At 54.8% G+C, this 11,864-nt stretch overlaps 2 protein-coding genes across 6 annotated transcripts; one reads left to right on the top strand and one right to left on the bottom strand.

The window, feature by feature from the left end:
* Positions 1-27: 27 nt before the first annotated feature.
* Positions 28-1,881, top strand: SAPCD1 (suppressor APC domain containing 1). Of its 2 annotated transcripts, XM_061399178.1 has the most exons (5): positions 28-418; positions 646-786; positions 1,283-1,378; positions 1,477-1,566; positions 1,655-1,881. In XM_061399178.1, the coding sequence occupies exons 1-5, from the start codon at positions 305-307 to the stop codon at positions 1,748-1,750; spliced, it is 537 nt and encodes a 178-aa protein (XP_061255162.1). In that variant the 5' UTR covers positions 28-304; the 3' UTR covers positions 1,751-1,881. The 2 variants fall into 2 exon arrangements, with proteins under 2 accessions (XP_061255162.1, XP_061255163.1); XM_061399179.1 differs by lacking the exon at positions 1,477-1,566.
* A 310-nt stretch (positions 1,882-2,191) lies between these two features.
* On the bottom strand, positions 2,192-11,788 carry VWA7 (von Willebrand factor A domain containing 7). Of its 4 annotated transcripts, none has more exons than XM_061399109.1 (17): positions 11,434-11,788; positions 10,899-11,147; positions 10,295-10,576; positions 9,700-9,796; positions 8,981-9,091; positions 8,323-8,518; positions 8,039-8,208; positions 6,174-6,286; positions 5,782-5,898; positions 5,245-5,430; positions 4,639-4,771; positions 4,172-4,519; positions 3,973-4,041; positions 3,550-3,851; positions 3,333-3,472; positions 2,970-3,144; positions 2,192-2,867 (listed from the first exon to the last, which is right to left on the bottom strand). In XM_061399109.1, exons 2-17 carry the CDS (start codon positions 11,130-11,132, stop codon positions 2,694-2,696), a joined length of 2,847 nt encoding a protein of 948 aa, XP_061255093.1. In that variant the 5' UTR covers positions 11,133-11,147; positions 11,434-11,788; the 3' UTR covers positions 2,192-2,693. The 4 variants fall into 4 exon arrangements, with proteins under 4 accessions (XP_061255093.1, XP_061255095.1, XP_061255096.1 ...); XM_061399111.1 differs by lacking the exon at positions 11,434-11,788 and having other exon boundaries at positions 4,172-4,264; positions 4,367-4,519; positions 10,899-11,329; XM_061399112.1 differs by lacking the exons at positions 3,973-4,041; positions 11,434-11,788 and having other exon boundaries at positions 4,172-4,264; positions 4,367-4,519; positions 10,899-11,328.
* Positions 11,789-11,864: the final 76 nt, after the last annotated feature.

The following is an 11,864-nucleotide window of genomic DNA, read 5'->3' as shown; positions in this document are numbered from 1 at the left end:
CAGAGGAACCTGCCTTGCCACATCGTAAATACAGTATCACTGCTGGAGGGAGGCCTCGGGCTCTACCAGGGGGACTTTATGAGAATCAACCACTGCATCAGGCCCTACGAAAACAGATGAGGAAGAAGACAGAAGCCCAAGATGTTCTTTTCCTTCAAAGTAGGAACACCCTGGCCTCAGACAGACCCAGCTGGAAGGGCTCTAAGAGGCTGAAAGACTAGGCAGGACCAGTACAAGGCTGGGGGAAAGGGAGGGCCCAGCCCTGCACCAGTGGGCGTGGCTCCACCCTTCCCACCTCAGAGCCATGGGGAGCCAGGGTCCCGGTGGGTGGCCCCTGGTGCAAGCCCCCTACACGGTTCTGTTGCTGCCACTGGAGACAAGCCGCCAAGACCCAGGGGCCCGGAGCTTCTTCCTCTGGGTGAGTATCAGTCCCACAGGAAATCCTGGGGAAGCCCATCTCCCTAGATTAGTCTCCTACAGTCCCCGTCAATTTTGAGGACGCACGGCTCCAGCCCCCTGCTTTCACTCGCCCTGCAGGTCCCCAGTAGCCAGTTTGGACTCACAGTCAGTGACCAGACAGTGAAGCCAAGCATGGCCCATCACCCTGCTATAGAGTGAGTCAGCCTTTGCTCCTTGCCTTTTCAGCTGCAGAGGATGCAGGCACTGGAGCGGGAGCAGGACGCCCTTTGGCAGGGGCTGGAGCTGCTGGAGCATAGCCAGGCCTGGTATCAGGGCCGTCTGAGGGAGGCTCAGCAACAGCAGCTGCACGTGGGGGCCCTTGGTGAGGTATGGGGCTGACCCAAGGGGTGGGGGGGCAGGGGTTACAGGGGTGGGTGGACACAGCCTGACACCATCCCGGAAAGGCAAGAGTTAATGGACAGGGATCAAGAATGGGAAGCAGCATTGTAACGACAGGATGCCCCCAAGTGTTAGGTCGGTGTTCATAGTTGGGCCTAGAGAAGGCTGGTTGGCATTCTATTCAGAGGGACACAATTTGAATCTCTCTGTGGAGCTGGGGGAGTGGCCTGGATTGTTCGAATGAGCTGGGATGGGCAGGGAGAATCCATAAAGAATAGAGAAGTGGGGACTATGGCGTTTGAGGGGCTGAAGAACTGGACTGTTACAGAGATGAAGCAGAGAATACTGGAATTGCCCACCTGCCTGGCAGGGAACTGGACTGAGGGGCCTGGATGGAGGAGAGGAATGGCCTGCGGTGGCAGGAGAAGAGTGGCAGATGGAGCTCAAGTTTCACTATGTTGTCTGCCTCCAATTCCTCCTCTAGAATTTTCTAACAGATTTACACTCAGAGCCCCGTGGCCCCCAGTTAGCCCAGATTCAGAGAGTGAACATCTGCTTGCAGAATCTGCTTCAGGGGAAGGTGAGTTTATTGTTTTTAATTTAGACTTTTGGGAAATGGGGATGAAGAAGGGACTTGGGGTCAGCACTGGTCTAACAAAACATCGCATTTCCCCCCAGTTCTTCCCACATCCCCCAAACAAAGCTAGTTCCTGCACCACCCAGGACTGGAAGGGAAGGCCAAGGAAACAGGACATGTGGCGGCAACAGGTGGGTGGGGGTGGGGCAGGAGCCCTGGCCAGCCGGCTGTGGGGGTGAGGAACACAGATGTCCAGACTGTCTCTCTCCTCTTCTCCAGGAGATGTCAAGGCAGCAGAAAGGAGGCATTCAGCCAACAGGGGAGATGGCTCAGCCAGGCTGCCCCCATGGACGGAGGGGCCCTACCCGTGTCTAAAGGTTCCTGTGGTCCCCTCAGTCATGCTGATGAGACTGAGAGAACCCCTAGCCTCCTTATTCTGACTCAACAACTAAATGGCTCTGGGTGGCGGGTCAACTGAAATCCAAATATACCGGTGTAAAGTTTTTTCTCTGCTCCTGAAAACTTCCATTTTATCTTTTTTGCTATTTCATGCTCTCACTCTTCCTATGCATGCATGCTCAGTTGCTTCAGTCATGTCTGACCCTTTGCAAGCCCACCAGGCTCCTCTGTTCATGGGATTCTCCAGGCAAGAATACCTGCGTGGGTTGCCATGCCCTTCTCCAGGGAATCTTCCTGACTCGGGATAGAACCCATGCTTCTTACGTCTCCTGCATTGGTTCTTTACCACTAGCACCCACCTGAGAACCCCCCTACTCTTTCTGATACAATGTACATAAGTGATCTTTCTCTGAAATCTCTCTGGGGAGAAGACATGTTTATTGGCATTGTCCTTCAATTTTAAATACAAAAATAAAATAGAAGCCTCTCCAGAATTTCAAAAATAAAATAGGAGCATCTCCAGAATGTCAATAAAGGCAATTCTATAAATAACACTTTGGGTAGGAGGTGGGGAACCCACCTCCCCACTTCCAGTCTTAGTTACTGTCCCAGATATCTTCCCTTCCACCTGCGCTTGGGAGAGAGCATGAATAAGTAGTGGAGTAAAGATGCTGCAGAGAAAGAGAAAGCAACTTTCTCCAAAAATGAATCTGTTTTTTTCTCCCCTACCCCCACAAGGGTTAGGGAAAGTGCATTGTGGGAAATTCATTGCCCTCTATCCCAGTCTTGGAAAAAAAGGCAAGTGGATGAGAAGGAAAACTTGTATCCCACCTGGAGAGGTAGAGGCCCCTCCTATCTTCTCATCAGTGGGCAAGATGGCGCACAGCGCTGGAGACCCTTCCCTCCAGGGGCTGCTGCATCACCAGGGGCCCAGGCCGAGCAGAAGCAGCATCACCCCAAATGTGGTCCACCAGGGGTTGCCCACCAGCCCGCCCCCAGCCCCACCCTGAGTGACTGAGGTGAAAAAATGGAAGGCAGGGCGTGAGGTGTTGAGGACCGGGTCAGTCGAGTAGGCGGGAGCAGGGAGCTGGTCCTGGGGAGAATTAGAGACTGTCAGGGTGGTTGCCCCCAGATTAATCCCGCACCACTCTCCCCTTACCCTGCCTCTCCTGCAATGGAAAGTAGGGGCACTCACCTGCAGGGCGGGGGCCTGCACCAGGAGCCGGAGGAAGGCATGGGTCGGGGGCATCGTGCTGGCTTCTCCATTCTTTGCAGTCACCGTCACCATCACCACGGAGTCGGAGGCGGCTGTGTCTGGTACCTCCAGCCACAGGCGCCCCCAGGCGGACTCGTTCTGTTCCAGGTGAACCCTGGGGAGTGGATGCCACCATCTGGCTTCAGCCACAGGCTCTGAATAGCTGGGAGCCAAGGGGAGGTGGGGAGGGGAGCGAGGAATCTGAGCTCCCATCCCAAAGGGCCAGAGGAGCACCTACCAGATCCCATGCCCGGGCACAGAAAGATGGGACCAGAAGGGAGCAGGAGGTTTCAGGGACTTCACCTGGAGAGGTTGGAGGTGAGGGCGAAACTGGGTTTGGCAGACGTTCTAAGATGGAGATCCTGAGGGCCAGAAAAGCTGGCGATGCGGAGGCTAAGCGGGGCCGTGGTGCCTGGTGCCAGGAAACCCGGGGGACCGCTGAGCTGCGGAGGAGGGCTGGTCAGGGGAGGAGCAGGCCGCGTTCCCTCCAGCCCCAGCCACACCTTCCGCAGCCTCTCACCTCCAGCAGGACCGGAACTACAGCACAGGGCTGGGGGGCCGCCCGGTGCAGGCCCCGTCCCACTCCGTCCTGGCCAACCAGCTCCAGGGAGAAGGGTCCCGAGGTGGACAGAAGGGTGGGCGGCAGCGAGGCAGCAAGGAGACCTCGTTCTGGGGGTCCCCTGGGCTCCAGAGGCACCTGGCCCAGTTCAGCACCCTGCGGGACCCCTCGGAGGACCACATGGGAGAAGTGCGGCAGAGGGCCTCCAGGGCCTCCTCTGGAGCCCAGCCCTGTCACTTCTACCAGCATCTGGGTCTGGAGACCTGGATAGGGGAGAGGAGGGGAGAACAGAGATGGGCGTGAGACTTGGAGACAGGGAGAAAAACATGAACGGCTTTGAATAGTGGTTAGCTCTGGGCCATGTGGATGGGGCAGTGGGGTTACCTCTAGTGGGTACTGATGGGCAGGGCCAGCAGCAAGTTCTGGGATGCTGGAAATGTTCCATAGCTTGAGCTGAGTGATGGTTATTAATATATAAAATCCACCTAGCCTGTACACTTAAGTTTAGTGCACCTTGTTAAATGTTGTAACTCAATAAAAAATTATATATATACACACAAGTTAGGGGTGGGGCTAGATGTACCTGCAACTGGTTGAGTCAGGGGGTAGAGCCCAGGGTGGGGTCCATCCTCCATGGGGATCCCAAAGTGGAAGAGGAAGTCCAGGGAGGTCTGGGCTGAAGGAGGTTGAAGGCAGTCAGAGACCCTCCCGCGATGAATGTGACTGATATTGCTCTCTGGTCTCCCCATCCCTTTCCCAGGAATATCATCCTTCTTACCTTGCACTCTCACCCGGGGGGTACCCTTGGCTGTGACTTGGATCTCCCAGGTTCCTGACTGTGGAGGGTCATTCACTCTCACCATCCAGAACCGCCCAAAGCGGTGAGTGTGACCTAGAGGCCCCTCACCTTCCTCCTGGCCCTGGGAGACCCCTAGGTGGGTATGGGTGATGAGAGATTGGCACAGGAGAATTCCTTTCTTTTCATACATTACCCCTCCTTATTCGGCCTCTTATTCTTCCCACTGCCTTGAGACACACACAGGGAAGTACCTGCAGGGTTTCTGATCCAGAAACTGCTGACCTCCCCGTGGATCCGGACTGTGACCTTCTGGAGCAGTCCATCCACTCTGAACACAAGTGGCCTCTCAGCCACCACAACACGGGGCTCCAGGGGAAGGGTCACCTTGAGGGGGCAGGACCGAAAAATGGGGGAGAAGATAAGACTATGGGATGAGGTGGGAACAAAGGCAGGAGAGAGAAAGGTAGAGACAGAAAGAAACGAAGGAACACGTGGAGAAGGGATCCCAGTGAGAGAGGAGGAGCAGGGGTGGAGCTATGGTCAATGACAAAGTTGGAGGCAAGGGATTAAGGATGAGGCAACCACCTTCTGCCCCCCCCCCCCATAAGAGATGGCAGGACTTGCTAGAGGAGCCGTGAGGACAGAATACTGGAGGTCAAGACTGGGTGGGGAGGTAGTACTAATATGGAAGGAGCAGGATAGAAGAGGGTAGCCGTGGATCTCAGAGGGAGAGAAACTTCCTTCCCACCCTTCTGCCTGGATTGGCAACTCGGCAAAGAGAACCATTCTTAACGAGACAGAGAAATGCGGTGTCGCCCGTCCCCTCAGTTCTCAGCTGAGCCTCCACACATACTCACAAGGTCAGCTATACTGTCCCCAACAATGGCCGCCACATCCTGAATGTACTGGTCTTCGGTGAAAATCACTTCTCCTCCTGAGGCCAGGGCCACTGCCTCATATGGCTCAAAACGCAGAGGGGACAAGACCTCACGCCGGGCCCGGCCCTGAGCCCTAGATGGGTCCTCAGTTACCAGGAATGTAACCTGTGTCCGGAAGAGAGGCCAGTACTTGAGGTTTCTACTTGCTATGTACCATTGTAACCAAGGATCTCCTGTGCTCAAGCTCTGTACAGAGCTGACCATTGGTGATAAATTCTGTCTACCCTCTGGCTGCTACAGCATTAAGGGTAGGGCCTCCCATTCTAGTATTGTTAAAGGGGTTTGGAGATGTTACACTCATGAGGCACTTCTCTCCCCTCCAAGCCAAGGCTGGTTTAACCACCCTGGTGTGAGTGTCACCCTTGTAATGAGAGTTGCCCTGGAAACCCCAGGACACATCCTGGAAACCCACATCCCTGGGTACCTAGGGATGAGTCTCCCACCAGTTATGCTCACTCTGCAACGCCGTTCCTGCGTCAGAGATTCCACCCGGTTGGTGAGAAAGGCGTCCTTAGGGGAGGCATCAGTGAAGACAAAAATGTCTGAGAGTGGAGGTGTGTGCAGCAGAGCCAGCTGGCAGGGAGAGAAAAAACTGGTGGTAAAAAATGGCAGCCTTCAATGAAAAATAAATAAATGTTTTTAAAATGGTGGCAGTAGGGGAATGGGCAGAGCAAGGGAAGGCAGAGCAGAAGGCAGTATGGCCCTGAAATCTGGAATGAAACGAGTGAGACCAGGTTCTGAAGATGGGATGGAGGGTGGGTCCCAGGGAAGCTCTAGCTCCCTTGATGGTAAGGCCTGGAGAGCGGGGAAGGGGAGGGAAAGGACGGGGGAGGGGGGGGAGAGCAAACCTCCAGGGCTGACAGGCACATCTCTGGCTCATCACCACCTCCCAAGGCATGCATCTCATTGAGCTGTTGCCAGAAGCTGTCAGGGTCACTTGTTGTAAAGACAGGGCCAAACCCTGGGGAATGAGATTGAGAGACTGAGGAGAAGGCTCCTCTCTTGCGGCCATCTCCCCAGTCAAGGGCCATCTCCCCAGTCAAGAGGCCCCACTGTGTTCCTCAGTTGAACTCGTATTGAGATAACAATATTCTTTATATTTATACTGACAGGATAGGACAAGGCAGGGTGTAGGTTCCTCTGGTGGGAAAGTGGACCTCATTTCCTCACAAAATGGTGGTACTTCCTGTGGTCTTGAGTGGGCCCTTTTGGGGTATATGTTTAAATATAAAAACAACTGGTGAAGCAACACGGATGGAACTAGAGATTATCATACTAAGTGAAATAAGTCAAATATCACTGTGATATTCCACTTGTACGTGGAACCTAAAAAAATGATACAAATGAACTTATTTACAAAACAGAAATAGATTCAAGGACATAAAAAACATTTATGATTAACAAAGGGAAAGGGAGGGATAAATTAGGAGTTTGGGATTAACAGATACACACAACTATATATAAAATAGATAACCAACAAGGACTACTGTATAGCACAGGGAACTAGATTCAATATCTTGTAATAACTTATAATGGGAAGGAACCTAAAAATGACATATATAACTGAATCACTTTGCTGTATATCTGAAACACTGTAAATCAACTATACTTATCAATTACAAAAAAAAAAAAACCTGGGTCCTCCATTTCCTCACAGAAAAGCCAGAGAAATAATAGTGCTTACCTCAGAGAAGCCTATTGAGATGACTGAGTTGATTTTGTAAATTTCAGAACAGGGTTTTGACACATAATAAGTGCTAAATTCTTAATTATTCATTTACTCATACCCTTATCAAATATGTGATAAGCTCCTGTTGAATGTCAGTCACCATGAGATTTATATCAGACTCAAACCCGCTCCTTAGGGAAGTTTCAATCCAAATTTTATTTGATGATCATTTCAACCTTGGGAGATAGTCAGGATGAGTACTGACCCATTTTATGAATGATGATGTTGAGGAAGGAGAGGTTAAACAAACAGGCTAAGGACACACAGTAAGATTGGTCAACCCAGGTCAGATAATCTGACTTCTAAGTCAGTGGAGGAAGGAATATGATTTAAGTAGCTGTCTCAGATATTTCACAGAGGCCTGGACACACCAAGTTCCCCATCTTCATCCCAATCTCTGTCACAGGAAATGGAGAGAATTGAAAATGACTTATTAGGATGGACGCCTAACAACTCAGAGGCTGCCTGCCTAAGCACCTGTCATGATTAAACTCCTATGGCAAGTGCTGTCATATTGGAAACAGTGGAAGAAGTGGCTGACAGTTCCCTATATGCACAGCTGCTGCTGCTGCTAAGTTGCTTCAGTCATGTCCAACTCTGTGCGACCCCATAGATGGCAGCCCGCCAGGCTTCCCCGTCCCTGGCATTCTCCAGGCAAGAACAATGGAGTGGGTTGCCATTTCCTTCTCCAATGCATGAAAGTAAAAAGTGAAAGTGAAGTCGCTCAGTCATGTCCAACTCTTCACGACCCCATGGACTGCAGCCTACCGGCTCCTCCATCCATGGGATTTTCCAGGCAAGAGTACTGGAGTGGGGTGCCATTGCCTTCTCTGCTATATGCATAGAGGTGCCAATAAAGGACAAGGATCCTAGGAAGTGCCTCCATTCTATTATGGAAGTGAAGCCATGAGGCCCACTTCCCTACCAGTGACATTACCTCTTGCCCTGGACTTGCCTCCACTCTCCTGGCCAGACCATAGTTACCTGGATCATGGAACGGCACCAGGACATACTGAGTGGGCTCCATGGGGGTGCCCCGTCGCTGCTCCACAATGTGACGGGCCTGGATCTTGGCAGCATTGATCTCCTCGCCCATACTGCCTGTGGTATCCAGGACGAAGCTCAGGCTGGAGGCTGGGGTGATGTCCAGCAGCCTGAGAAGCAGGCCAGAGATACGGTGCACGGTCTGCATACTCGTCCCCAGCCCCTGGTTTCTCAGTTCCAGAGCACCTACCTATTAAGGAGCCCAGCTGCAGGAGGCCACTTACCTGGAGAAACCCCTGTCTCCCAGGCGGCTTCGTAAGAGGTTGAAGGCCTGGATGGAGGCCAGAAGAGCCAGTTTTGCAGCCTGGAGGTGCAGCATGTGGTGGGGGGAGAAGCCTGGGGATGTGCTATCCTTGTTGATGCCTCCCCGTGGCGGCTGGGAGCTGCTCTGGTCAAAGTGGCCCCCGTGGCTACATTTCCCTGGGTTGGGGAAACAGATCTGTAGGGTGAAGGTAAAAAACCCACTACCTTCTAATAAAATGAAGCACTTTCTGACTTGGCCTAACCCTCTCACTCCTCAGGAAAGGATCAGCTGAAAATTAGGACATTTTGCAGAGGGCAAATCTGGAGTAAATCTGGAATGGTTGGTCACCACAGCACATAGTAGATCCCCTGATCCCTCAAGTCGGTCCCCAGAAGTTCCCTCGGGCATTGATGTCTTATCATCTCTGTAAGAAGCTGTCCCCCCTGCACTCCAACAACCATGGCCACCTCAGTGGGCCTTCAGCCAGCCACCCACCCCCTTCCCAGCATACTTTCCTTCCAAGAAATGATACCACAGGATTTTAGGACAAGGGCCTACAGGACTGAGGTCCTTAGGGAGAGGGTCAGGGGAGAGGAAGGGACTTCTCCCCTTACTCTTGGGGTCTTCCCATCTGGTACCTGGAGGTTTGGAGGGACGAGTTCCAAAGTAGCCAGAAGTGAGGAGTGTGAAGCCCAGCAAGTTCCCAGGGCAGCTCAACTCCTCACAGTCAGAGCAGGTAGGATCGCCCGCTGGGAAGAGAGCACGGGGTCCAGCACCCATGATTCTGCTGCCCCTGATGTTTATCCCAGTCCACCCAAACTTCTTCAGCTTTTCCTCCCACCTGGAACAAGGTGAAGGCCCACAGGTACCCTTTATGGGTACCTTTCAAGGCTTTCTGAACTAAACCCTGGAGTTCATGGCTGGCAATGAGACTCGATATTTGAGACTGAGAATGTCTAGAAAATCATGCAGACCAGTCCTACGGGGAGTGTACCCTCCATGAGCTGTGGACAGGAAGTGTACTTGTAATAAACACAAGGCAGCTTCTGGGTCACAGTTCAGTTGGAAGGGGGGACTGAGAGAAAGAGTCCCCTGCGATCCAGTGCAGGGAGGAAACCTCATGAACGAGAACTCCCTGCAGTCTGCAGAGTGGTCCTGGCTCTGTCCTCCCCTGCGTGATCTTGGGGAAGCCAGCTAATTGACTGGCCTTTGGTTGAACTGAGGGACCTCACAGGTTGTCTCAGATTTGAAGCCATGTCACCTCCTAGTTGACCTCAGGATGTGACCCAGTGGCTGGATGGGCTGAGAGGAGGTGGCTCTGTGGGCTTCCCCCTTACCAGCAGGGGCACAGCTGTACCTCGTGCCAGGCTCCGGAGCTCCTGCCTCGGCCAGAGGAGGTGAGGGTGTGGCTGCTGCCTCCCCAGTTCCACCCAGTTGCTGTGACTGTAGAAATCCTGGTCCCAGGAGAAAGACGGGGAAGAAGCACTAGCTGACTGCTCTCGCGGTCTCCAGCCCTAACTGCCCCTCCTTCCAGTTCCCCAGCCTGAACACCTCCTCCCGCCTGGCTGCTCCTCCAGGCACCCTACCTGCCCTCCAGTGCTCTCTCCCTTGCCCGGAATAGAGCTCTGGTGAAGTGGGAGCCTCCCACTGTTTCTTCCCATCTCACTCAGAGCCCAACCTAAGGCCCTTCAGTGGCCTGCACGGCCCACCTCTGGACCTCAGCACCCTCCTCTCACTTGCTTCACTCCAGCCACAAAGGTGTCCTGGCTGTTCCCACAGGAAGCTGCCAATTTGGACTGGTGGGGACTAGGGAATAGCCCCAGGGCCTTGGCAAGCTGGGCCCCAGCCCCTTCTAGAGTTGGGCGGAGGCATGACTAAGAAAGCACCATCCGGGAGTCCAGAAGACTGGAAGCAAAGACCCCTCTGATGACGATCCCCAACTCTGTTCTCACCTGCAGGGCGTGAAGCGCAGCCCCCAGGCGCTGGCGAGCCAGGGTATAGTCAAGGGCTTTGGCCGCCGCCACAGTCTCCCGTAGAGCCTCCACCAGGCGTGTACGGCCCTGGCCCAGCCGCTCGGCATCAAAGTGCAGGTCAGGGTCATTCTTGGAAGTTGGCAGGAAGTCTTGGGCGGCATTGGCACGAGACACCTCTCCTAAGGCTGCTCGGAACCGTCGGGAAGGAGACCCAGGTCCAAAGTAGGCGGCAAAGAGGTCGTCGGCAAGGAGGGTGCGGCCCTGGGAAAGTGGGAGGGGCAGGGGTTCCAGGGAAGCCCCTAGGTTGGGACCATTGCCCACGCTGGCTCGGCTCTAGCGCTCAAGGCTGGATGTGAAAGGAGCTGAGGGTGCTGGGCCCTACCAGGGAAGGGCAGTCCCGGACGTCTGTAGGGAGGGGGACTCCTGATTGTAAGACTAGGACTCCTGTGCACTGTTGCTGCCTGGAGGACAGGAGGGAATGTGTGTGGGGGTCCCTTCTCTTGGCAAGCAGGACCCTCAAGTAGCAGAGGTCCTCGGAATGGGGGAATCTGGCCAGGATGTGACCGGACCCAGGGACGCTCACCAGGAAGTCCTCAAGGCGAAGGGGGGGCCGACCTGGGGGCGGCTGCTCTAGGAAGAGGTGCAGGGTGACGTTGAGCGCCGCCTCCTCGGTCAGGTCCTGGTGGGTGATGGAGCCGGGGGCAGCCAGGAGGCTCCAGATGTTGGGGAAGAAGGCAGATGCAGAAGGCAGCAGCAGCTGCAGCAGCAGCAGCACTGAGGGGCCCAGGTGGCGTAGGGGCACGTCCGCGGGGAGCATAGCTAAGACATGGACCTAGGGGACAGCAGGCACTCGAGAGAGGAAAGGAAGCAGCAGAAACTTGGGGCAGGACTGGCTTTGTCTGTCTCCATGGGCACCTGCTTTGGCCCTTTATCTCCTCGGACTGGCTTCCCCGCCCTCCCCCTTCAATCATTCAGCAAACCTGAGGGCCTATCAGACCAATAGGAACTTACACCTGCTGGGGCGGGGTCTGAGGCTCCTCCCCCAGGACGCCCCTCCCCTCCCCGAAGCGGACGCACCCCCAGGGATTGGAAGTCCCCTCTCTAGGCCTCTCCCCTACCTGGTTGCTGGGTCTCCGGGCAGGACCGCGGGGCCGGGCGTCACAGGGCACTTAGGTCAGAGTTATAATTAACCTAAGGCCCGACTCAGTGGAGGGGGAGGGAGGCCCCGGCAGGGTGGGGGCAAGACAGGCAACCCCTAGCCCCTCTTCTCATGCCTGCCCAGGGCCACAAGCAGCAGCCAGCACCAGGGCGGGCCTCCCTTGGCCGCAGTGCGGAGGTGAAGAGGCGGGAGGAGGAGGGAGCGAGTGAGCACCGTGACTCAGGCCTGGCTCAGGGCCAAGTCCAGGCCCAGACAGACGCACCTCTACCCATCAGGACCCAGTGCCTCATGCCCAGCCTGCTGCCCTCCGTTCACACTGGCACCCCTGAGGATCCAGGAACCCAGCCCCTCAGCAGCCCCCTCCCCAGCCCCACCACACACACAGTCGAG

The sequence above is a fragment of the Bos javanicus genome, chromosome 23, assembly GCF_032452875.1.
Source record: "Bos javanicus breed banteng chromosome 23, ARS-OSU_banteng_1.0, whole genome shotgun sequence".
Classification (NCBI taxonomy): domain Eukaryota; kingdom Metazoa; phylum Chordata; class Mammalia; order Artiodactyla; family Bovidae; genus Bos; species Bos javanicus.
This window is presented reverse-complemented; position numbering and strand designations above follow the sequence as displayed.